This window comes from Bubalus bubalis, chromosome 3 (assembly GCF_019923935.1).
Source record: "Bubalus bubalis isolate 160015118507 breed Murrah chromosome 3, NDDB_SH_1, whole genome shotgun sequence".
Lineage (NCBI taxonomy): Eukaryota > Metazoa > Chordata > Mammalia > Artiodactyla > Bovidae > Bubalus > Bubalus bubalis.
Window position 1 is genome coordinate 35557609 of NC_059159.1, and position 22147 is coordinate 35579755.

Below are 22147 nucleotides of genomic sequence, written 5' to 3' on the forward strand. Positions count from 1 at the left end.
ACCAAGGAGAGACCGGAGCTCTGGACATTCCACAGGCGCCTCCGGGGAGGGGCTCCCCTAGCCGGGGTCTGCGCAGTCCCTCCCCATCAATCAAGGTCTCGCTGCCCTCCTCCCAGGGCTCTCCTTGCTACCACTAGCACGTTACCGAAACAGGATTTTTTTTTTCTGATTTTATTTTTAATATTAATATTCTCACACAAAAATCACCGAAAATAAGGGTAGGGTTGGGAAGACCCCTCTGCCCCTGGGGCAGAAAGACAGTGCAGTGCGAGGGGGCGGGACTGTAAATCCCCCACCCCTCCGCAGCCCCAGCATGGAGGAGAAAAAAACAAAAAAACAAACAAAAAAAAAAACGGACAAAACGAAAATAAAGCCCCAGAGAAACTCATCCCGGGGTGTCCCTGCCCCAGTGAGGCCCTGGCCTGGGCTGTTTCACGCTTAAAAAGAAAAGAGGGGAGGGTGGGGTGGTGAGGGGAAGGTCCGTGTTTTTAAAATTGGCCGGGGCTGGGAAGGACGGGGTTCCTTTTCCTCATAGTTCTTTCTTTAAAACTTTAAAATTTTTTTCTTTTCTTTTTTTTTTTTTTTTTTTTTTTACAAAATACCATTTCAGTTCCCACTTCTTCCCCTACAGTACAGGAGTCGCTCACCCTCAGGCGTGGTTAGGGTCGGGTCGGGAGTGGGGGACTGGTCCGAGAAAGTGCAGGACGTAGGAGGAGGGGAGCGGGTTTGAGCACCATGAGAACCCGGCTGGAGCCGCGGGCGGGCGGGCGGGCGGGCGGGCGGACAGGCGGAGACGGTCGGGCCGGGCCGGACACACACTAGGGCGCAGGGAGAGACCGGCAGCGGGCGGTCCCTGGAGGGGCTGGCGGGATGGCTTGGGGTGCGGGAGGTTGGGTTTTCCCAAAAATGAATAAATAGAGGTGAGTGGGACTGTTATAAATTAAAAACCAAAAAAAACAAACAAAAACCCAGAAAATACAAATCATAACCAAGTGAATAAACAAGAGACATGTACAAGGGTCACAGCTAGCATTGGAAGTAAAAAAGGAGGTTCTGGGGGAGGGGTAAAGCCCATAAAAAGAATCTCATTAAAAACCTCGGCTGCCGTAACGTCTATGTACATACGCGAGCCGCGTGCGTCTGCGCCGGGCGGGCGGGCGGCTGGCAGGCGTGAGGGAACCCGTATGTGACCCCCGCCGCCGCCGGAGCCTGGTCCTTGTGTCTGTTGCTAGAAAGGCCAAAGTCGGTGAGGGGAGGCGCTGGTGGGCGAGGGGCTGCCAGCCCCCTCCCCCGTCTCCCATTTTTTTTCCTTTTTTTCCTCATATTTGCTTAAAAAAAATTATTTTTCTTAATAAATTAAGTGAGGGGAGCTGCCAATGGGGTGGAAGGGCTGGGCCCGACCCCCTTCCCGGCCAGAGGCGGGACCTAGGTCCAGCCCAGGCATGTGCTGGTGGCCCCGCGGCGCCCTGCGGGCTGGCGGGCGGGCGGGGCGTCCGGCCTCATCGCGACGTGCTGGAGGGGGCCTGCGGGAGAGAGCGGGCGGGGCTCAGGGGCGCGGTCGCCCACCCCCGGCCCGCCCCGGCGCCCCCCGCAGTCCCCGCCTGCCCGCCCCGCGCCGCGCCGGGCCCTCACCAGCGTGAAGGCGTCATAGGCCTGCGCCAGCTCTTCGGTGCGGTACTGCTCCAGCACCACCACGCCCTGCAGGCCCGCGCTGCGGCGCCGCGCGCAAGCCTCGCAGTGCACCAGGTACGTGTTGCGGCTGCCGTTCTCGCTCGTCACGAACAGGATGTTGAACACCTCCACCTGCGGCGGGGAGGGGGCGGCGGTCACAGGGAGGCAGGCCCGAGGACAGCGCCGGCCCTCAGGGAAGTGGGGACGGGGCACTCACGTCGCACTCGTTGCAGTAGTAGGCGGGCTCATCCTTGACCCGGCCCTGGTAGGCAATTTTCTTCCCGGCCCGCACCAGGCTCTCCCGCTGCACCTGGCAGTGCTTCATGGACTGCAGGAGGCAGAACCTGCGGGCGGGGCGAAGGGATGGTGGGGCGGGCCAGGCCTCCCCGGTCACCGCCCGACACATCCCTGTCACAGGAGAAATTTCATGTACTCAGACTGCGAGAGAACAAAGCTTCTGGGGCAGGGGCCTTGTCAGCCGACCCAGCACAGCAGCCCCGCAGGACTGACCCGGCGGAGAGGTGGCTGGAGGAAGGGGTGGAACCAGGAATTGTTCCGCGGGCCAGGTCGGATGGGGATGGGCTCCCTCCCAAACAGGGCCCTCCCTCACTTGATCATCTTGAACAAGTCGGGGTCGCTGATTTTGACCGTGCGAGCCACGTTCCAGGACACGTGAATCATGGGCACAATGGATTTGACATTCTTCACCTCATTCCACTCATATCGTTCCAGGGCCAGCTGGTACTGATAGGCTGCAGGCCAGAAAGGGTCACGACAGGTGACCACTTGGGCCACAGCCTGGCGCTCTCCAAGCCCACCCCTCTACAGGGCTCACTCCCCAGAGACCCAGCCCCTCACCGCTGAGTGGCTCACCCCACCACCTGGCCCCACTTCTCACCGGTGAGGGGCCCTACGTTCCAGGCGATGTTGTTGCACCAGCCGGTGGCCTGCACCCAGTGCACGGTGCCCGCATTAATCCACACCAGGTCTCCGGGGCGCTGCACGAAGCGGTACACAGGGATGTTGGAAGCATAGAGGTCATCCAGGATTGGCCACCAGGAACCCGTCAGGTAGTCCACGCCGTGCCTGGAGGAGAGCCACAGGGTCAGATGGAAATCTGGGGATCCAAGGACGGGACGTGCGGGCTTATCTAGTTGGGGAGGGGGAAGAAGGGCGGAAGGCGGCGCGCACCGGTCGCAGAAGGCGCTGATGGTCTCCCAGTAGTGCTCGTGCACCGCGAACCACTCGCAGTCTCCTGGGCCAATGTTGATGTTGACCGAGCAGAAGTTGTTGTTCTCTTGATGGCCTGCAGGAGGCGACAGAGAACTGCAAGGTCAGTGGGAGCCGACCTGCTTTGCGCGATGAGCCCGCCCTTGGGCGCTCATTGGTTGACAGAGGAGCACCAGCGGCAGCACTGCTAGGAGCGCACCTGGCGTTCGGCTGCCGGGCACCTTCATGTACAGCTGCACCGTGTTCATGCCCAGGATGGTGTGGCCCACATGGCTCAGCATGTTCCCCGTGGAGGTGACCCGCATGAAGGCGGGCAGCTTCAGCAGCTCCTGCAGCTGGGGCTTCCACCTGCGGGGGCGGGGGCGGTGGACAGCCAGGTGAGCGACTACCTGGGCTTTGCTGACCCGCTGGCATTCCCGCCCCAGCTGCCTGGCCTCAGCCCCACTGACCGCTTAGCATCAGACAGGTCGATGTTGGTGCCAAACTTGATGATGTGATGGTTCTTCGGGTCTGGTGCACTGCTGCAGGAGTGAAGCGCAAAGGTTGGTGGGGAAGCGAGAGGAAGGAAGGAGTCATGAACAGCAGGGGCAAAGCGTCCTACCTAGGAGGGGTTCCTGTGGTGCTGTCCGGCTCCTCTGACTCCTCGTCCTCACTCTCCTTCTCCTCCTGCTCGGCCACAGGGGTAGGCAGGCCTGGGTCAGCCACCTTCCTGGGGTCTGCCCACCACAACCAGGGCTCCAAGTTTCCTGATCCCACACCCCCGCCTCTGCCTGCGTGGGCAGCTCTCACCTGCAGGGATTCCTGGAAGGATGAGGCCTGGTACTGTGCGTACTTGGCGATGGTGGTATGGGAACGGGAGCTCTCGCAGGGCCAGATCTGTCGTGTGCCCGTCAGATCCCAGTTCTCATCCGAGGGCTGCTGCACCTGGGTGCGCACCTCCACCGTGTGCTCTCCACTCGCCTCCACCAGAGTCTTGGTGGAGAAGAGGCCCAAGTCTGCAAGGGAGGGCCGAGCAGGGAGTGAGGCCCCAACTCACCCTGTCCCTCTTTGCTCCTCACACCTCTGACGAGGTGGACACAGGCTTCTCAGAGCGCGACCCAGCAAGCACAGGTGAAAACCCCAGCCCCTCATGAAGCTGGGAGGCCCTCCCTAACCTGGCCTTTACCTGGATCAGAGTCAACCCCCTTTCTCCTGCTGCTGCTCGAGTCCCAGCCCCTCCCCCAGAGTCCTCATGTATACATGAGGCTGCACGTGCAGAACACTTGACACACTATATACTCAATGAAGAAGAGTTTCTTTACATTATCACAGGATCCAATGAAAGGTTTCTTTCTGTCAAGTAAAAGCCTAGAATGCGCTTCAAGTAAAAGTGAAGGAAGGGGAGGATATGTGGGTAACAGAGAGCTACAAGTATAGAAGAAACAAAACTGATTTTATAATTCTGTATGGTTTCCCTTTACTTTTCTATCTGTTTGAAATTGTGCACAATAAAAAGTTGAAAAAGAAGAAAGCCCTAAACCATGAGGCTTCTCAGGTTTTTCACCATCTATATTCTTCACATTCTTCATCACCAAGAAAATGAGAAATGACTCTTAACCAGATCCTGAGATACATTCCCTTTCCGCTTGCCTACTGCTGGGTTCAAACAGATGGAAGGGAAGCCTGAGGTCAGCTAACCCCCCACTCAGAGCACTTGTCCAATATGGCTTACACGTGACTAAGGAGAGCTCACTATAGCCGTGGTCCAGTCTTCCAGAGGAGGGACTCTCAGAGGTCCCCAAAGTCCCAGATCCTTGCAGCCCTCCCCACACCTTTCTGCCCACACACTCACTGAGCCGCAGGGAGCCTGCCAGGCCCCTGATCACGGTGATGGGATTTCGAGGGTCTGTACAGAACTGTAACAGCACCGGCGAGAAGGCATCCCGTTTGCTTTCCAGCTGAGGGACAATCAAGGAGATGGGGCTGGGGTCAGAGCCTTATCCTAGGCTCAGGGCCCAACAGCCCCAACCCTGCCCTAAAATCCACAGGCGGGGGCGGTTCTGAGCATACAGAGCACACATACATAGATGCTAGGTGTGGGTGGGTTGAGTTTTTCCCGGGGCAGCTTTTCCTCAGTGTTGATCTTCGGTTTCACAGACTGGGCAGGGGACAGGTAGGACTCTCGAAACTTCCCTTTCACCTTGGCATTCCTGCGAAAGGACAGCAAAATGATTAAAACAGAAATATCAGTAGGCTGGGTAAGGGGCCGTCCTGCTGGGCCAGGCCAGGCCAACAGCCTCCCAGATGACAGCCCCCAACTCACTTGCTGGCACGCACAACGTCAGCAGCACAGTGGCTGATGGTAAGGTCTGCCATCCGCAGCCGCCGCTCTTCCACCTCGGAGGCGATGAAGGTCTCCTTGTCACCGCTCTCTACCTTGATGAGCCGGATCTTCAGCTCCTTGGGGGGCCCTTCGCTGAGTGAGCGCAGCTTCAGCATGTCAGCCCGGCTGACCCCTGGTGGCCCTGGAGCTTCCTCTCGAGCCTTCTTCCCAGGGGCAGGGGCTGCCGGGGGTGTGGGCTGGGCAGAGGGGGCAGGAGCCGGTGGAGGGCCTGGAGCTGTGGGTGGCTTGGCCTTGGAGGCCCCACCAAGATCTGGCCGGGCTTTCTCACGACCCTGGATCTCCTCGCTCTGCAGGTCCAGGTTCCCCAGCACCCTGCGGCTCTTTTCTTTGGGGGCCTTGGCCTTGGTCTTGGCCCTGCCCTCACGGGGCCGCCGCCCCACACTGTCCTTGCAGGCCCGCCTGTGCCGCCGGTGCTCTTTCTGGTGCTCCTTCTGCCGCCGCTTGCTGCCCCCGAGTCCTGCCGCAGCTGCCACCCCAACGCTCTCCTCCTTGGCCGGAGCTGGAGGCAGCAATCGCTCAGCTCCACTGTCCGCTGCATCTGCTGTGTCCACCAGGTCTGCCGGGTCCGTGGCACTCCGGCCTACCCGCTCCACAAGGGTCTCACAAGCCCGACTGATCTCTTCTAGCACCTCAGACTCAGAGCGAGCAGGGGGCAGAGGCAGGGGTGGGGGCGGCGGGGCAGGGGCCATGGGGCCTGGGGCTGGCTCTTCGCTGGCCCTGCGCTCCCGGGCCCAGGGCCCGCCTGAGGTAGAGAACTGAGATGACGAGGAAGCGGAGGGCTGTGGGGAGCCCTGGGCGCTCGGGGCCGCTGAGGTGGGTGGCGGGGCGGTAGCACCTGATGAGGGACCAGAGGAATACTGAGTGGTGGGCAAGGACCCAGGCCGGGTGGGAACAGCGGTTCCAGTCCCTCGGTAACAGTACTTTTGTCCCTCCAGCACGGAGGCCAAGGACTTGAGCAGGCTGGCCGGGCTGGCTGGTGGGGGGAGCGGGGGTGGCGGCGGCTGTGGCTGGGGTGGTGGGGGGAACTTGGCTAGAGGCGGCGGTGGTGGCAGGGCTGGTGGCTTCTTCTCCTCTTCCTGGGTGGCTGTGGTGGTGGTGGCGGTGGCGGTGGCGGTGGCGGCGGCAGCAGTGGTGGCTGGGGCTGTGTCGGTGGGGAACGGAGGCTGCAGAGATGCAAAGGGCTCCTTCAGAGGAGGCGGGGGGACGGAGACCGCGCCTGCCTCCTGTTGTTGCTGCTCCTCCTCCTTGCGAATGGATTCATCCAGCATCTTCATGATATTAGCCAGCCCATCAGGTAGGATCTTGAATTCAGCTGGCTCCTCAAACTGGTCCTCCAGAGGGGTAGGAGGGAAATCAAAAAGTCGAGGGCCTCGGGCAGGCAGCTCCCCGACCCTGGGCGGCACAGGCTGGGGGGTTTTATTCAGGGGGCCTGGGGATGGCCCCGGCCCCACCTCGGGGGTCTTTGGGAAGGAGACCCTGGGCCGAGGGCTCTCCGGGCGCCTGAAGCTTCCTGAGGTATTTTGGTGGCAAGAGGAGGGAGGGGCTGAAGGCAGGGCAAGAGTCAGGGGTGCAAGGGGTGGGTCCTGGGGGCTCAGTGTGGGGCTGGGGGGCCGGGGAAGGGGGTCCATACTTCTGGCCAGATAAGGAGGTGGGGGAAAGGACACAGGCCCAGTAGGGCTGCTGCTGTGGCTGCCATTGTTGCTGCTGCTGCTGCTGGTGGTTGGGGGAGTGGGAGGGGTGTGCGAATCCTGAGTGCCCACAGAAAAGCGGGGGGCCGGAGGCCCCAAGAAGCCCTCGCGGTGGGGAAGTGGGGGAGGGGGAGGGCGGGGGCGTCCCTCAGCCCCGAAGAAGAGCTCCTCTAAGATCTCTCCATCTTCACGAGCTGCCCGGCAGGCTGGGCCCTTCAGCCAGGCAGGAGGGGGTGGGGGGCGTATGAGGCGGGGACAAGAGGGTGGAGGAGGTGAGGTGGGGCCAGGTGGCAGGGACAGGTGGGGAGTGGCAGCAGGAGCCGCCAGGAAGGGTTTCCGACTACTGTGTGCCGAGGGCCCCAGGCGGCCTTGGTGAGAGGAGACCTCCAGCGCGGGCGTCTGGTAATGGTCAGCGCCGGGCTGCAAGAGGAGCAGGACCATGGTCAGAGGGCTGCTCCAGGCACAACACCCCGCCCCCACCTGCGGCTGTCACTCACAATGCCTGGGCTCGGCTCCACGCCACGGGGACCAGTGTTGCTGTTGCTGCTGCTGGTGGTGCCGGGGAGGCCGGGGGGCCGGGAAGGGGCGTAAGGCACGCAGGCGGTGGTTGCTGCTGGTGAAACGCTGGAGTCCATCCGCGACCTCTGAACTCTGCTCTCTCTAAGGTCACTTCCGGGGGGACGGGTGGCAGGCGGGCAGCCATGGCTCTCTGCTCCTGGGGGGCGGGGGCCTGGGCCTGGGGGAGCAGCCGGGACCAGCCGGTGGCCAGGGGGGTGAGCAGGGTAAGCCGGAGCCGGGTATGGATATGGGTGAGGCAGCGAGTGCCGCTGCTCCTGTCAGTGAGAAATGAGGATACCGCATGAGAAATGAAGGACATGGGGACCGAGCTGAGAGGCAAGCAGCCACAGAGGGGAGCTCACCTGGCGCTCTGGGGGTGCTAAACCCTTGCGCTCGGGGCCCCAGGCATCTCCATGAAGGGTACTCCACAGCCCTGGCTTGGTCAGCTGAAATGGAGGGCTGGTGGCTAGGCCAGGCATAGGTGGGGGAGGGGGTGGGGGTGGTGGTGGGGGTGGTGGTGGTGGTGGCAATGGTGGTGGAGGCAGTGGCAGCCCTGGGGGAAGGCCCGTCTGGAAGAAAAGAGAGTGTGAGAGTCCCACTCCTCACCCCAGCCCTGCTCGCTCACTGCTGACCACCCAGGTGCCATCATACCTGCTCAGAGCTGCAGCCTCTCCTGCGCTTGCCACCAGGGCTGAGCCCCTCCTCCCCTGAGGGGCCTGAGAGTGCTGCGGGAGGCACAGGCTGCACCACTGGGGGTTCAGCGGCTCGTTTCACTGGGGGACCCCCCCGCTTGGCCCCGTAGTTCCGTTTGTGCTAAGGACAAAAAAAGAGAGAGAGAATGGCACAGGTGCAGACCTGGCCCAGCCCCCGTCCCTAGCCCACCCAGCCCCAGCCTCACCTCAAGGTGCAGCAAGTTCCACACTTGCTCCAATGGGGGCAGGACCTTGGGTCGGTGCTGGCAGGACCCAGCGTGAAAGTTCCAGAGCTGGGCCTGAGAAGGTGGGGGGAGAGTGCGGAAGACAGGGCAGAAGCAGATGGAAGATGAGAACAATGAGTCAGAACTCACAACCCCAGCTCCCTGTGTCCTGCCTCATCCCACCTGCTGGAGTCGGCCGACCCGGGGGCCCAGCTCAGCCAAGCTTCCTCCGTATCGAAGGGCGCTGTGGTAGCAGCGAATAGCCTCCTCACTATCATGCTCTGACTCGTACAGCTGCCCAAGCTGCTCCCACAGCCCTGGCTGGGCTGGCTCCCGGAGCAATGCCTGCACACAGCCATGCAGGGACTCCAGCTTCCCATGGAGGGGTCTTGGGGTGGGTGTCCTACAAAGCAGAAAGGGAGGGGAGGTGGTGAGGCTTGAGGAACAAGGCCCAGCCTTACTTCCCATCCCCAGCAACTTTCAATCCTCACTCACCCTGGAGCATAATACGGTTTGTTGGGGTGCCCAGAGCTACTGCCGTGTGAAGGGGGTAGGGGAGCAGACAGTGGGGGCTGCCCGAGGCTGGCAGAGCACCTGGAGAGAGAAGGACTCTGTTACTCTACAGCAAGGTGGAACAGCCCTGTCTCTCTTTACTTAGGGAAGAGGAAAGCTGTGAGGAAAACAGAGAAAGCAGCTGAGGGCTACACTGAGGCCCACCAGACGGACAGCGGAAGAGAGGGATGGCACCAGATGGATGACAGAGGCTGAGGAGCAGAGATGGGAAAAGGAGTGCCTGGAGGCAGAGACTGAACAAGTTCTCACCTGCCTCCAGGCAGCCATGCGCTCCGAGGAGGGGGATGGGGCGGGCAGGAGCTCCAGGCCCCAGCACAGCTCAAGCCCCCAAGGGCAAAGGCTTCCCGTGCAGCGCGGGCCCCTGGAGGGTCCACTGCCCGATGCATCCAGCCTAAATCAAAGAGAAGAGATGATGATCCTACGGGGGACAAAGACTGAGCCGTCAGGGTTCACACAGACGACTCGGGCCCAGTCTTCCCTTACCAGGTCAGCAGTGGCCCCAGGAGCCCTGGAGATCGGGCACGGCCCCCTGCCCCAGCTCCCTGGAGCGATGGTCCCTCTCCAGCCGCTCTGACAGGAGTGCACACTGCTCCCAGAGAGTCGCCCAGGGCTTTTCACAGCCAATTCTACGGAGAGGAGAGGAAAAGGAGTGAGGTGAGCTGGCCAGCACACAGTCGGGGCCGCCGGCTGTGGCCCCTACAGGTCTCTGATCTGCGCAGAGATGACTGTCCCCGAGGAGCGGTCCACCTGGCCTAAGGAACCCTCGGAGACCCAGAAGAGTGGAGCACGCGGGAGGGCAAGCCGGGGTGAAGGGGTGGCTGCGCTGCCAGGTTTCCAGGCGGGAGCCCCGGGGCCGAGCTGCAGCGCAGCGGCCGCTTACCCGGCCTCCGTGGGAGCGTCCTCTCCCGGCGTCGGCGAGCTCCGGAGACCTGACCAATCACAGGATTTCCTCTCTCCCCAGAAAGCCAATCATCACCCGTGTCTCCGCCTCAGTAACAGCCTGGCTGGGACCAATAGGAGCAAGGTTAGCCCGGCCGCTGCCGGGGGAGGAGGGGCGGCGGAGCCGGTCAGACGGGCTCTGCCCGGGGTGACCCCGACGTGACCCCGCGGCTCCCACCTAGGGTCTCCATCTCCAAGCTGACACTCGATCGGGCAAGGCAAGCGAAGCCTGAGACCCATCCGGGTGAAGGCGGCGGGTCGCACACTCGGGCCAGCCTGGAGCATGGAGCTACCCGTAAGTCCCACGCGCACACAGAGCCGCCAGTGGTCCGCGCTAGACAGCCCGAAACGCCCCCTGCCCCGCCGCCTAAGACGAAAGGCTGGCACACGGATGCACAATTCCAACATAGCCGTCGCTACCCCTCCTCACTTCATCTCGCCCAGCCTCTGACCTCCCCACCCTCTAGGAACTGCTTAGGGCTGGCCACTCAGGGCAACTTCTATGGCACACAAACCCGCCCGCGCCGCGATCTGAGCGCTCCACCCCCCACCCCTGACCCCCATCCCAAAACATGGTCAAGTCCCCAGCTTCATACCCAGTTCCTCCAGCTCCACTTCCCCTGGCTCTGTAGGTCTTCAATACCAACCGACCCCCAAAACCAAAACCCCCCTCTAAGCCCCCAACTTCTGAGAAGTCGCGCACTGCGGTCCCGAGTGGCCCCTCTCGCGTGGCTCCCGTATCCTCTATGCCCTTACCCGCCAGGGCCACGCGGTTCCCCACGGCCCACGTGGCCCCCGCCCCCCAAGGGAGGGGGGATTTCGGGGGTTGCCCGTGACGTGGCTACTTGCGCAGCGGAAGCGGCGTGTGTAAGAGTGGGGGGGGGGTCCTTCGGGAGGGAGGAGGGCGGGGCCCGCCAGGCGGTGACATCACCCTTGTCCCACTCTCACCGCCCACTCCCTTAAAGAACCCAGAACCCGTTTCACTTCCTCCTTCACCCCGCCCCCCAACCCTTTCCCGTCGGTGCTGGCTAGACCCACGAAGGGAGCAGCGCTCCCATTCCTGGGCACTTTCCCTTTAGCCCCAGTTCTTCCTTCTCGGCTCTCTGAGCCCAGGATCACGGTCCCCTCGCCGCCTCCTCGCCTACCCAGCGTCCCGGCAGGTAGGAAGCCGGCTCCGCTCCAGGATCGGTCCATTCAGAGTCTAGAGTACAAAGGGCTGCGAGAGGCGAGTGTAGAGTACAAAGCGGCGGGGGCGGGGCCAGCGCTCCAGCTGGAGCTAGCGCCGGGCAGGAAGCCGGGGGAGAACGCGCGACGCGACGAGGGGCTGGGGGCGGCTGGAAAGTTCGCCTTCGCCGAGAGAAGTCTGCCCTGTAGGGAAATTTCCACCCAGCCCACAAGGGCAGGCAGGTTTCTGGTGAAAACAGTCCACCCTCCGCAGGGCAAGGTCATCTGTTTGCACGCAAGCGCTTGGACCCCACAGGTCCCCGGCGAGCCCTGGTAGGCGCTGGGGCTCTGCGGACCCTTTCCGCGATTCACGCGGAGTTTCGATCAGAACTATCTCCTCACCAAACAGCCTGTATGTCAGTTACCAAGCCCTGGATCAAGTACAGCGCTTAACTGCGGTCAAGCATAGCCCTGGCCAGTTGCCCTGACCCAAGTCCTGGGACTCAGGGAGCAGACAAGGGAAAACGGGGAACCGAGGGTCCGGACATCTGAGGAACAGACCCCCGACTGGGAAGTGGTGCCGAGGGCGCTGCCAGTTACCAGGAAATGCAACTTCCCCTTCTGCGATGATGACACTTCCCCTCTACCACTTCCCCTTTCCCACGGGGAACTGACTCAGCTTTCCCTAAAACAGCCAGTCCCGTCCTCCAGCTCCTTTCCACCTCTGTCCACAAACCCCTACGCCGGTACTCGGAATACAACAGCCTTCTCTCTCTCGAGAACAAAAACTTCCTGTACACTAAACACACACTCACTCTCGTCGACCACCTCGGGTCCTTGTCCCCACCCGGGACCCAGGCGCCTGACTTCCCATCCGCCTCCTGTACAAAGCCCTCCCTCGCGGTGTGATTCAGGCTTGGTGTGGGGGAGCGTGAGTCACCCAGAAAACCTTCCCCTTATTCCCACTGAGTCAGCCCCCGCCTCCCTGAACACACACAGACACACACACAGTCAGAGGCAGACACAACTCAGCCCACACACCGCTCCCCACCGGTCCCGCGGAATTTCCCCTCTCGTCTTCCCCCACGACGGCCCCTCCCCGCGCCGGGCAGCCCCGACGCTGCGCTCACACCTGTTCCCCAGCGGCCGGCAGCCGGCCCGCCCGCGGTCCACTCTCACCACTCTCGCTTTGGGGGCAGAATAGCCCGCCCCGACTCCCGGTGTCCGTACTAACCCAGGGGAGGGGACAATCACCGGCAGGCACAGACACCCACAGGCTCTTCAAACACAGATGAGAGGCAGACGCACGCAGCCAAAGCCAGGCTGGGAGGACAGTACACTTCTTGGCAGGCATTCCAGCCTCTCCCGTCGGACCCAGAGTCCTGGGAGTCAGCCGCTCCGAAAGGGTTAACTCTTCTCCAGCCGAAGCCACGCCCCCTCCATCCGGGCACTCCCGGCTAAGCCCAGCTCCGCCCCCTCCATCCGGGCTCTGGACTCGGGGACTTTAACCGGCCCCCCTCCCCCTGGAGCCCCGAGAGAAACCCACTCTATCAATCACACCCACTTAACTCTCTCTGGGCGCGAGGCCGGAGGAGCAGCACACCCCGCTCCTGCCGTGCGGGATGAGGAGCCAGACGTGAGCACGCAGATTCACGTGCCGGCCAAAGACAAGACCCCGCAGATAGGGTATTACCGAGCAGGCCGTCAGCAGGCACGCGGCACGCGCGGAGGTGGAGCCGGCCCGGGAACCCTGCCTCGTCCCGCTGGCTGTCAGGCCCCGTTCTGCCTGGTGGCAGCGAGGGGTTACAGCTCGCTTCTTACCTGGGGGAGGGGGAGGCGAGGGGAGGGCCGCCGGCTGGGGCTCCGCTGTGACTCAGCCACCCCGGGCAGGCAGCCCGCTCGGGATTCCCTTCCCCAGCCTTCCCCCGCTGCTGGCCCCTCCCCGCCCCTCACCGAGAAGTGACAGTGCCGGCCCCGGCCCGCTGTGTGTCACTGCGAGCCTTGTGTCTGCCTCTGACTGGACCGCTGTGTTCACCAGTCTGTCTGACAAGGTCGGCAATGTGTGGGTCCCGGTGTCTGTCTCCGTGCGCACCTGCATATCTGCTCATCTTGTCTCCTTCAGTGCCTTGTCTGACGCGTTCCTGTCATTACGCCTGTCTACACAGTCTGTGTGTCTGCCTGGCTCCTGTCTCGGTCTTTTGTCTGGGACTGCCTCTGCATCACTTGCGTGATCACGTGTGTCTCTCTGCACATGCCCTTCTGTGTTTGCCTTCATGTTCCTGAACAGAGTCAGGGAGACACTGGAGCAGGCTGACCCTGCTGACTCCTCGCCCCACTCCCCCGCATCCTGATCCCCCGCATCTTGCTGGATCAGTGAGCCTTCTGTTTGAGTCAAGTATTTAGAGGTTTGCCTGCCTTCATTTGTGGAGCATCCCAGGTGGCTCAGTGGTAGCGAGTCCGCCCGCCAGTGCCGGAGATGTGGGTTCGATCCCTGGGTGGGGAAGATCCCTTGGAGGAGGCAATGGCAACCCACTCCATAGGCTACAGCCCTTGGGGGTGCAAAGTGTGAGACATGACTGAGGGTGCAGGCACTGCCTTCATTTATGTCCTATTCTTCAACAACCTTGCTTATCCTCACAGCTCCCTGTGGCTCCCATTGTGATGGTTAATTGCTAGCATTTAGTGAATACTTACTATGTACCAGGTACAGTGTTAAGCACTTTATAGACATTTTTAAAAACTCCTCTCTAGAACCTGACGTCGTACTACCCCATTTTACAGATGAGGAAACAGGCTCAGCAAGGTTATATAACTTGGTCAAGTCCTTGAGTAAGAGCTAGGCTTCTTTCCAGAGCCTTCTTCTTACCACTCTTCTATAATGCCTCTGTACTATTCCCTGTTGGTTTTATCCTCACAGGATGTTTCCGGGGTCAGCCTGTCCCTCAGCTTTCCCCCATGTTACCATCCCAAATGTCTCACGTCCTCTAGAGAAGATGTAGGTAGGAGGCTGTGCAGCGTTTCTCAGAAGCCATCAGTTTCTTGGCCATGAAGCTCACTCAGTTAACAAATTCAACGCAATTCCGCCGAGGCACCCCAATGTGCCAACCATCTTGCCAAACAATGAGATACATAGAAGAAAACTCTCTAAGTCCCACTCAAAACAGTATTACTGAGTAGTGGAGATGAACAACACGCACTTAAGAGAACTTAGGTCTCTAGCTTAGGTATAATTTCTTCTGTAGAATGGGGGAGGGGATGGAGCAGGGCCTTGGGCAGAGAACTGGCAGGAGGAGACAGGGAAGCAGAAGAGGCAGGTTTTCATGACAGTGGCCTCCAGCATCTCTCTAATTCAGTTTCCAATCACCCTCCATAAGCCAAGCTGTTCAACAATTCTTACCAGGGCAAAGCCCTCCTCATTCCAAAAAGAGAAGAAGAAGAAAAAAAAAAAAATCCCTCCAGCTATCTTATCTCTACTTTCTGCCCTGCAAACCCCAGGTTAATTCAATAAGTAAGTGAGTTGAGGCGCTTGGGAAGGGGGATAGATTTTTTGGTGGTAGTTAAGAGTCTGGTGAAGTACAGGGATGAACCATTCATAGGCAACAGAGGGGAGCACCATAAATGAGGAAGACTGAACCACTCAATCACCACATGGTGGGGGGATGCTCAGAGTTGGACTGGACCATTCTGAGGCGTGGGCATGATCTAGATCATACCAATCTTTCTTGCATGGGGTGCAGAGTTGAGACTGTTGGGGAGAGGTACTGCATTGCTCAGGGCAGTACTTACCAGGTGGAGTTTGGTGTGCCCTGTATCATTGGAACCAGTATCCCAGCAGTAGGGTGCAGCAGACCACAGTGGGTGAGGTGGGTGGTACTACGGGGCTGGCATGGTGCCTGGGGGAACCTAAAAGAAAAAAAGCCAGTTAGAGGTGGGACCTCCCAGGCTGGAGAATTTTCCTGTGCTCCCATCCCCTTATTGAGGAGAAACCTGGCTCTGGTGGTCAGATGGGATGGGAGAATCTGAATCTGTTTCCATGGCAACCAGAAAAAGCCAATCCAAGAGCCTTCCCCTTTAGGAAGCAGCCTGGACCAGAGAGTGAGGGCACATGCCACAGCACTGGTGTTAAGTCCACAGTGGACACCCAACCCATGATCCCTCTTCTGACTGGACCTTCCTGCTCAGAGTCCCTGGCCCCAAAGAAGTCCCAACCACCTCTGACATCTCACCCAAGTCAGCTTCAGTCCTGGCCTCAGGCTTGCAGAAACTCTTCCTTCAGCGCTGTCTCCTCCCTAACCTTATCAAGACACCAGTCAACCCCACCCTCTGGACTCTGCCCCCTTGCCTTCCCCTAGGCAGGTGCAGGCAGGTCGTGGTGAGCAGTACAGGTGGCCAGACTAGATGAACGGGCCCAGCAGGGAGGAGCCTTCCTCCTCATCAAGGACTGTGACTCTAGGCCTGGGTCTGGAAGTGGCCTCTGCTGCAAGCCTCCCTTCCATCCACCCATCAAGGCCATATCCTGTTTCCCCATCACCTCCTTCCTCTCTGTGGCCCAAGAAGGCGATAGGGGCCCACTCCCTCCCCTCCTAACTCTCAGAGACAAGAAGGTAGGTGTCTAGGTCCAGGGCCAAAAATCAGGTATCCATCCAGGGGTCACACCTGTCTGCCCTCACCTCAAACTCACTCCTCAGGGACCTGTTTTCTGCCCTCTTAGCCACAGTTCTTTGCCCTTAAGGACCCAGACACCTGGGCTCAGCATTTAGCCTCTCCACTCTCTGGCCTTCCAGCCCCCATTCTTCCCACTGCCCCAGAGACTCAGGCCACCAGCCCCCAGCCCCCAGCCTCCATGATGCAATGTGCTGCAAGCCGCTTCAGCTGCTGATGACACTGCCCCCAGGGAGGTGCTATTTCTAACCTATGCAAGGCCCCTCACCTGGCCAGGGTAGTGGTCAGCTGCAGGCTAGGGAGGCCAGGCAGGCAAGGTCCTTCTGCTGGGGAAAGGAGCTTGAGGCTGGAACCCTCCAGGACAGGGACTCTCAGAATGTGAGACCAGAGAGTAAGTGTGTGTGTTCGTTCATGTGTGTGCAGTCTGTGGCATTTGTATATATGGTTATGTTGGGGGAGAAGGGAATGCTGGGGAGAGTCCAGCCTAGAAAATGGGGAGCGGCAGGCCTTAGGACAGACCAAGAGGAGAAGTGAGGGGGGTCCAAGGGGGTCAGCAGGGTGTGTATGGGGTGTCTGGACACTAGAGTGGGGGAGGGGCCAACAGCCATTTAAAGGGCCAGCCCCAGAGCTTTAATCCCTCACCAGTCCTGGCCCCAAGCCGGAGGCTGTAATTCATCTGTCCAACAGCTGGGGTGGGTGTGTGTGTGGGGGGGGGGGGCATGTGGACGGGAAGGGGGAGCTGGGGGAGGGGCTGGAGCTTTCTTGTGCACAGAGCCAAACAACAAAAGGGGGAGCTGAAGGGCCAGCTCCAGTGTGCCTGGCCGGCCGCTCACCTGCAGACCTGCCAGTGCCCCCCACCTGGTGGATGACAGACTCGGTAGTTTAGACTCAAGGATTCTCGGCCAAGGAGTCCCTGAACCCAAAGACCAGGGCCCTGGAGAATGCCCAGGTTGAGTGCCCCCCAGGCAAGCTGTCACCCTCCGTGCAGGTCCCAGCCGAAGCACTGTCCCAGACCTGGCAGGCCCTGAGACGGATTCAGCCTCAAATGCCCTGCTTGCCAGCCAAGCCTCCCCAGACAAGGCCTGCTGGCTCCCCCTCCAGCTGGCCAAGGGTGGCAGCGGCCACACCAAGGCTGTCCCTTTAAATCATTACCACCCCTGATTGTGTGGACGAACAGAGGGCCCTGCCCCCCAGGCAGGCGGCTGGCCACCTCCCCCCTACAAGTCCCCAGAAATGTGAGGGCCATTTAAAGGGACAACAGACAGGCAGCCGGGTCTCTAACCGCCCCCGCCCCCACCCTAACACACTCACAGCCCCTTTCGCCCGCAGACATACAGCCCCTTGCCCCTCCAGAGGGCCCCCCAAATTCCGGTTCTCTCCCCACCCCCTAGAGACTGCTAGAAGGAGAAAAGGGGCCAGAGTTGGGGGGCGGGGAACTGGGAGAGCGAGAAAAGGACAGGGACTCCCCTCCTTCCTCAGAGCCCCAGGGGATAGATAGGTCGGAAGGAAAGCAAAGCCTGGAGAAGCGGCCAGACAGAGCCCCGAAAGGTGCCGCAGGCAGACCTGGGGTGCACAAGCTGTCGGTCGAGGGGAAGGGAGTCAGGCTGCATGAGAGAGCCGCGCGGCCAGCGGGCGACTACCCCAAGTGGGGAGATGGAACACCGAGGGCCACGGGGAAAGAGGCAAGCCCGGGGGAAACGGGGAGACGGAACCGGGGAAAGGGGTCACAGGGAGGGTGTGGAGGAAAACCCGAGAGGGGAGGGCGAGCCAGGCCGGGGTTACCTGCTGGGTGTCTGTCCCCCGGCGGTGCCCCCGGAGTCCGGGTAGGGAGGGGGGGAGCAGCAGGGGGGGGAGTGGGGGCTGGGGGGGCGGGGGAGACGGTCCCTCCTCTGCCTCCTGGGCCTGCCCCGGCGCTTGCAGCCTCGGCCTCCCTCCCTCCTCCTCCCCGTCCCTGAGTCCCGGAGTCAAACAAAGAACTGTAGCAGGCTCTCCCCAACCCCCTCCCTCCTCCTCCTCCTCCTCCTCCTCCTCCACCTCCTCCTCCCCTCCCTCCCTCCCCACCAGCAGGCTCCCTCCTCCTCCCTTCCGGTCTCTTCCTTTAACTACTCGCCCCCCCCAGCCCCCTGCACTAGTCTCTCTGCCCACCCACCCGAACCTTTTACACACCCCTCAGCCAGCCCTGTCCCCGCAAAGGAAACTGTAGAGTCCCTTGGCAAAATTGAAAGGCTCCAGAGAACATGGGAGGGGACTGGGGTCTTGCTCAAAAATCAAGAACCACAATACAATTATTTTATTTCCACAGCCAGAGGAATAGTCTTAGCTGTTTCTTCTCCAAGAAGAGGGAAAAAAATAATCCCAATGAAAGCAATACAAATCTAAGGAAAGCCCTCATCAAATAAAGTGCACAATGCAGGGGAAGCTAATCCCCAGCCCCCTTCCCCCCACCGACCACATTAGCACACACTCTCCACTCCCTGACCTACTCCTAAGGTCTTGGCCAGTTTGAACCAGGCCTAACAACCAGAATAATAAAAATAATAACTAACAGCATTTAAAAATAATAAGCATTTCATGACAAGCATTCAGTGTTCATTCTGTGCCAGGCACTGTGCTAAGTGCTTTGCATAAATTATCTCATTTTTTTCCCTATCAACTGCCTACAAGGTAAGTATTGATATTTAAATTTTCCAGACTAAGAACAGGAGGCTCAGAGAGGTTGTGACCTTTCCAAGTTCCTGTAGCCACTAAGTGGCAGAGCTGAGAATGGAATCCAGGTCTGATCTGACAACCCAAGCCCTAAAGGTACAGGAAAAGAGAAACCCATTTTTTCCAATACCATAAGCAAGCCCAGGATTTAACTCAATAGAGAAGGGCCGCAGTAGCTATCAACTGAGTCCCCTTCCTTCAAGAGAGAGATCCATACACCTACACAGAATAAAGACCCTGACTTTTCAGTCTCATATAGTTTCTTGACCCGTCTCCTCACTGGTGGGGGTGGGGTGCCACTGATTAAGGTCAGGGCTGAGCTGGCGTCCAGATGTATACCACACAGCTCTTCTCCAGGGGGCTGGCAACCACTCCCACTTCAACTCAATATAGGGGTGGGGGCCATGAGCCTCTTGGCAATGCAGCAGGTGGGAAAGGAAAAAGACTGCTGGGAGGCTCTTTCCAGGGGGTACAGGGGACTTGCAGGGAAAGCTCTTCTGTGCCAATCTAGGGAAAAGTGACCCAAGGTTCACTTAGCCCAGCAAACGAGCAAAGTCCACCACACCACACCCGTGCCCCTCCCCCTCAAAAACTCCAGGCCAGGGTTTCCCACCTGCAGAACGCTAAGGCCAAGGGAACGGAGGAGGGGGAAAGATGGCACGGGGCTGCAGCTGGACTCGGGACGGAGGTTGTGGTGGGGGGAGGGGGCTGGAATGGAAAGGGGTGGAGGCCTCAACGCCTGGCAACTATCCCAGGGCACGTGCACGGTGACATCATCCCAGGCCACCTTTAACACAGACCTTTGACCCCGAGGGGCGGAGAGGAGCCGCGGGCTAAGCTTCCTGGGAAATAGCATCAGGAATTCTGGGAACCCAAAAAGGAGAGGAAGGAAAGAACCCAGGCGTCCCGCCCTTATCTTTTGCCCCCTACGCGGCTCCAATCCCAGGGACTCGGGCCTCTCGGCTCCTCCTCTCCGCCTCCAGCCCTGACCTCCCAACCCACATTTCTGACGGAGTCCCGACACGCCTCTGAGATACTGTGCCTTCTCTCTCCTGGGCGAGATCTCGCGTGGGGGGTGGGGGGGGCGAGAGGTGGGGGGCGGGGGCACCAGGTCCCGCGGGGCTCCGTCTCCCATCAGCGGGATCCCCTGTGCCCAGCCGGCCGCCAGCCGGAATCTGTCTGGGTCCCAACTCTCCTGCCCCTCCCCGCGCTGTTCCAGGGCGGAGTCTGTGGAGTTGAAATCAGGACACGGCGAGAGGAAGAGTTATATAACTGGGAGAAGCCGAGAAAGACGAGTGAGGACCGGGAGAGACAGCCCGAAAGGAGCCGAGGGAGGTGCAAAGAGCACCAGGGCGAGTGGGGAAGAAACGTTAGGGATGGGAAAGATTTCGGTGCACATCAAAGGGGAGGAATTCACGCGAAGACGGGTTGTGATGCTCCGGGAAGAGTCACCTGGGGCGTCCGGGGCTTCCCCGCAGTGCCCTTCCCTGCTGCCAACAGCAGCCGGGCCCGAGCGCGTGAAGCCTCGGGAAGGGGTGCTGATACCCGTTCGGTTCCTCTTGGGGAGGCAACTTTAGCCAGAGCCCGGGACGGCAGCGGTGGAGCAGATGGGGCCGGAAACCACAGCTCCGCCCAGCCCACCTGGGAGAGTGGGGCTCCAGCTGGGGTGGGGAACAGGTAGCTGGCTCCTCCCACGCCAGGCATTAACTGCTCGAGACCCCTAGGAAGAAGGCTAGCGGACCCAGACGTCTGGGTTCCCAGAGGCTGAGAAGCGCAGCCCGGTACTCGTTTGCGAACCGACTCTCTAGAAAGGAGAAAGTGGGGCGCGCGGTGAGCGCTGACTCGCCGCGCAAGCGCAGGGTGGGGTACTCGGGCGCGTGCGGCGGAGGGAGGGGGGTGGGCGCGTGCGGCGGAGGGAGGGGGGTGGGCGCGAGCGTGTGGGAGTGCACGTGCGGGTCCCGGGCAGCTCCCCCCTCCCCGCCTCCACCCCTCCCCTCCCCTCTCTCTCTTCCTTTCGCTCTAAGATGCCTCCTCCACATTGGCTGCCAAGGCCCTGATGTCAGGGGCAGCCGCTGGAGTGGATTGGGCGGACGCGCGAGTTCGGGAATCTGGCCCCGGAGTCTAGCTCTCCAGTTACTCTGGCAACAGGGCAAGCAACCCCCAAGAGGGAAGGGGAACGGAGCTCATCACCGCTCCTGGGTCCCGCCTCCCTCCGGACTCACGCCGAGTCCGTTTCTGTGGCAGCGCAGCTCGCTGCTCCCCGGCTTCCTCCTAGGGCTCTCTGTGTCTCGAGAACCTGGCGACCTGCCCTCGACCTTCGCCGCGGTCTCCCAGCCCCCCACCCTGCCAACTCCCATCCTAAGTCAGCCACAAGCCGCAGCCGACAGGAAGCGAATTTCTGTTGCTTAGTAACCTGCCCGCGTGCCCCCTCCCCACTATTTAACGCAGATCGGGGAGGCGGAGAATGAGCCCCGAGCCCCTCTCCCGCCCCTGCCCTTCGCCCTCCCGCCCAGTTTCCTGTGAGGGGGCCGAGATGACAGGAAGTCAAACAAGCACCTCAGACCACCTTTCTCTCTGGCCGGGTAAGGGGCTTCGGCTGTTTTCAAGGCCACATCCCCCACCCCAGAACCCTGAGTCGCGCTGTGCGCGTCTCGCTCTCGCCATCTCGCGGCTACGTCGCGAAGGTTCAGTGGAGAAGGGCCCGAGCTAGGTGAGAGCTCGTAACCGGAGGTGGCAGAGTGGGGGCAGGACTGGGGATGGGGAGACTAGCGCGGTGAGGCCGAGTGCAGCGGGGTGAGGTGCCGCGGAAGGGATGGGGCGAAGGCTACCGCTGGGAGGCCGTCGGGGCTGCGGGTGTGAGAGTCACAGCTGAGGATACACACCTCATCCGTGGGAAGAACCAAAGGGAGGCTTAACGCGGCCCCAGGACCTGCGACACATCCCTTTCTGACCACACCCGCCCTCAAGAGTCCAACTGCAAACCCTGACCTTTAGTCCTGCCCTTCAGAGAGGGACCGCAGCGCCGCGCCCCCGCCCTAGTGTCGGGAAGGGGAATCCCAGCCCAAGAGGGACAGGGAGTCCTTTCAGGCCCCCCTCAACATCCGGAACCCAAGACATCTGCCGCCCAGTTCTTCCCTCACGCCGCCCTACCCTTTTCTAGAGGATCCAGACGTCCTGCACCCAGTCTTCTTCCCAGTGCCTCTCCAGAGACCCGAACGTCCATCCTCATCTCTACCCATCCTGCGCCTCAGGCGTCCCGCCCCCCCCTGCGCCGAGACGGTTTCCCTCTTTCCAGACACCCTCGCGGCTCCCCGTTACCTGGTTCTGGGGTGTCCCAGGTGTTCAGGTTCCCCAAGGTCGCCCAGGGGGTCGAGCGGCCCCCCCTTCTCCCAGGCCGGGGCTGGGGGGGCCGCTCCGCCCCGTGGCGCAGTTGGATTTTCCAACACAAACACCGCCCCCCCACCCCCCGCGCCCCAGCCCCGCCCCTTCTCGTGGTCCCGCCCCTTCTCGCGCCGGGAGTCCCTTTCCCGGGCTCCGCCCCGCTTTCTGCCGGCCCTGCTCGCCTCTGCACAGGTGCCGAATATGATGCCGAGTGCGGGGTGCAGGGTTCAAGGTGCAAGGTACGGGGTCCAGCACGGATCCCTGACTGACAAACCC

General features: G+C 61.0%; 1 protein-coding gene across 18 annotated transcripts; it reads right to left on the bottom strand.

Moving 5' to 3' along the window:
- Positions 1-155: 155 nt before the first annotated feature.
- KDM6B (lysine demethylase 6B) lies at positions 156-21945 on the bottom strand. Of its 18 annotated transcripts, none has more exons than XM_025280620.3 (24): positions 21809-21945; positions 14909-15025; positions 9900-10019; positions 9503-9645; positions 9269-9410; positions 8942-9040; positions 8630-8849; positions 8429-8521; positions 8182-8343; positions 7893-8099; positions 7470-7805; positions 5204-7392; positions 4964-5090; positions 4733-4838; positions 3691-3896; positions 3503-3567; positions 3351-3422; positions 3101-3249; positions 2863-2977; positions 2570-2757; positions 2282-2423; positions 1889-2015; positions 1633-1803; positions 156-1523 (listed from the first exon to the last, which is right to left on the bottom strand). In XM_025280620.3, the coding sequence occupies exons 5-24, from the start codon at positions 9403-9405 to the stop codon at positions 1500-1502; spliced, it is 4935 nt and encodes a 1644-aa protein (XP_025136405.3). In that variant the 5' UTR covers positions 9406-9410; positions 9503-9645; positions 9900-10019; positions 14909-15025; positions 21809-21945; the 3' UTR covers positions 156-1499. The 18 variants fall into 18 exon arrangements, with proteins under 18 accessions (XP_025136405.3, XP_025136414.3, XP_025136413.3 ...); XM_025280629.3 differs by having other exon boundaries at positions 7893-7976; positions 9900-10023; XM_025280628.3 differs by having other exon boundaries at positions 3351-3419; positions 9900-10023.
- Positions 21946-22147: the final 202 nt, after the last annotated feature.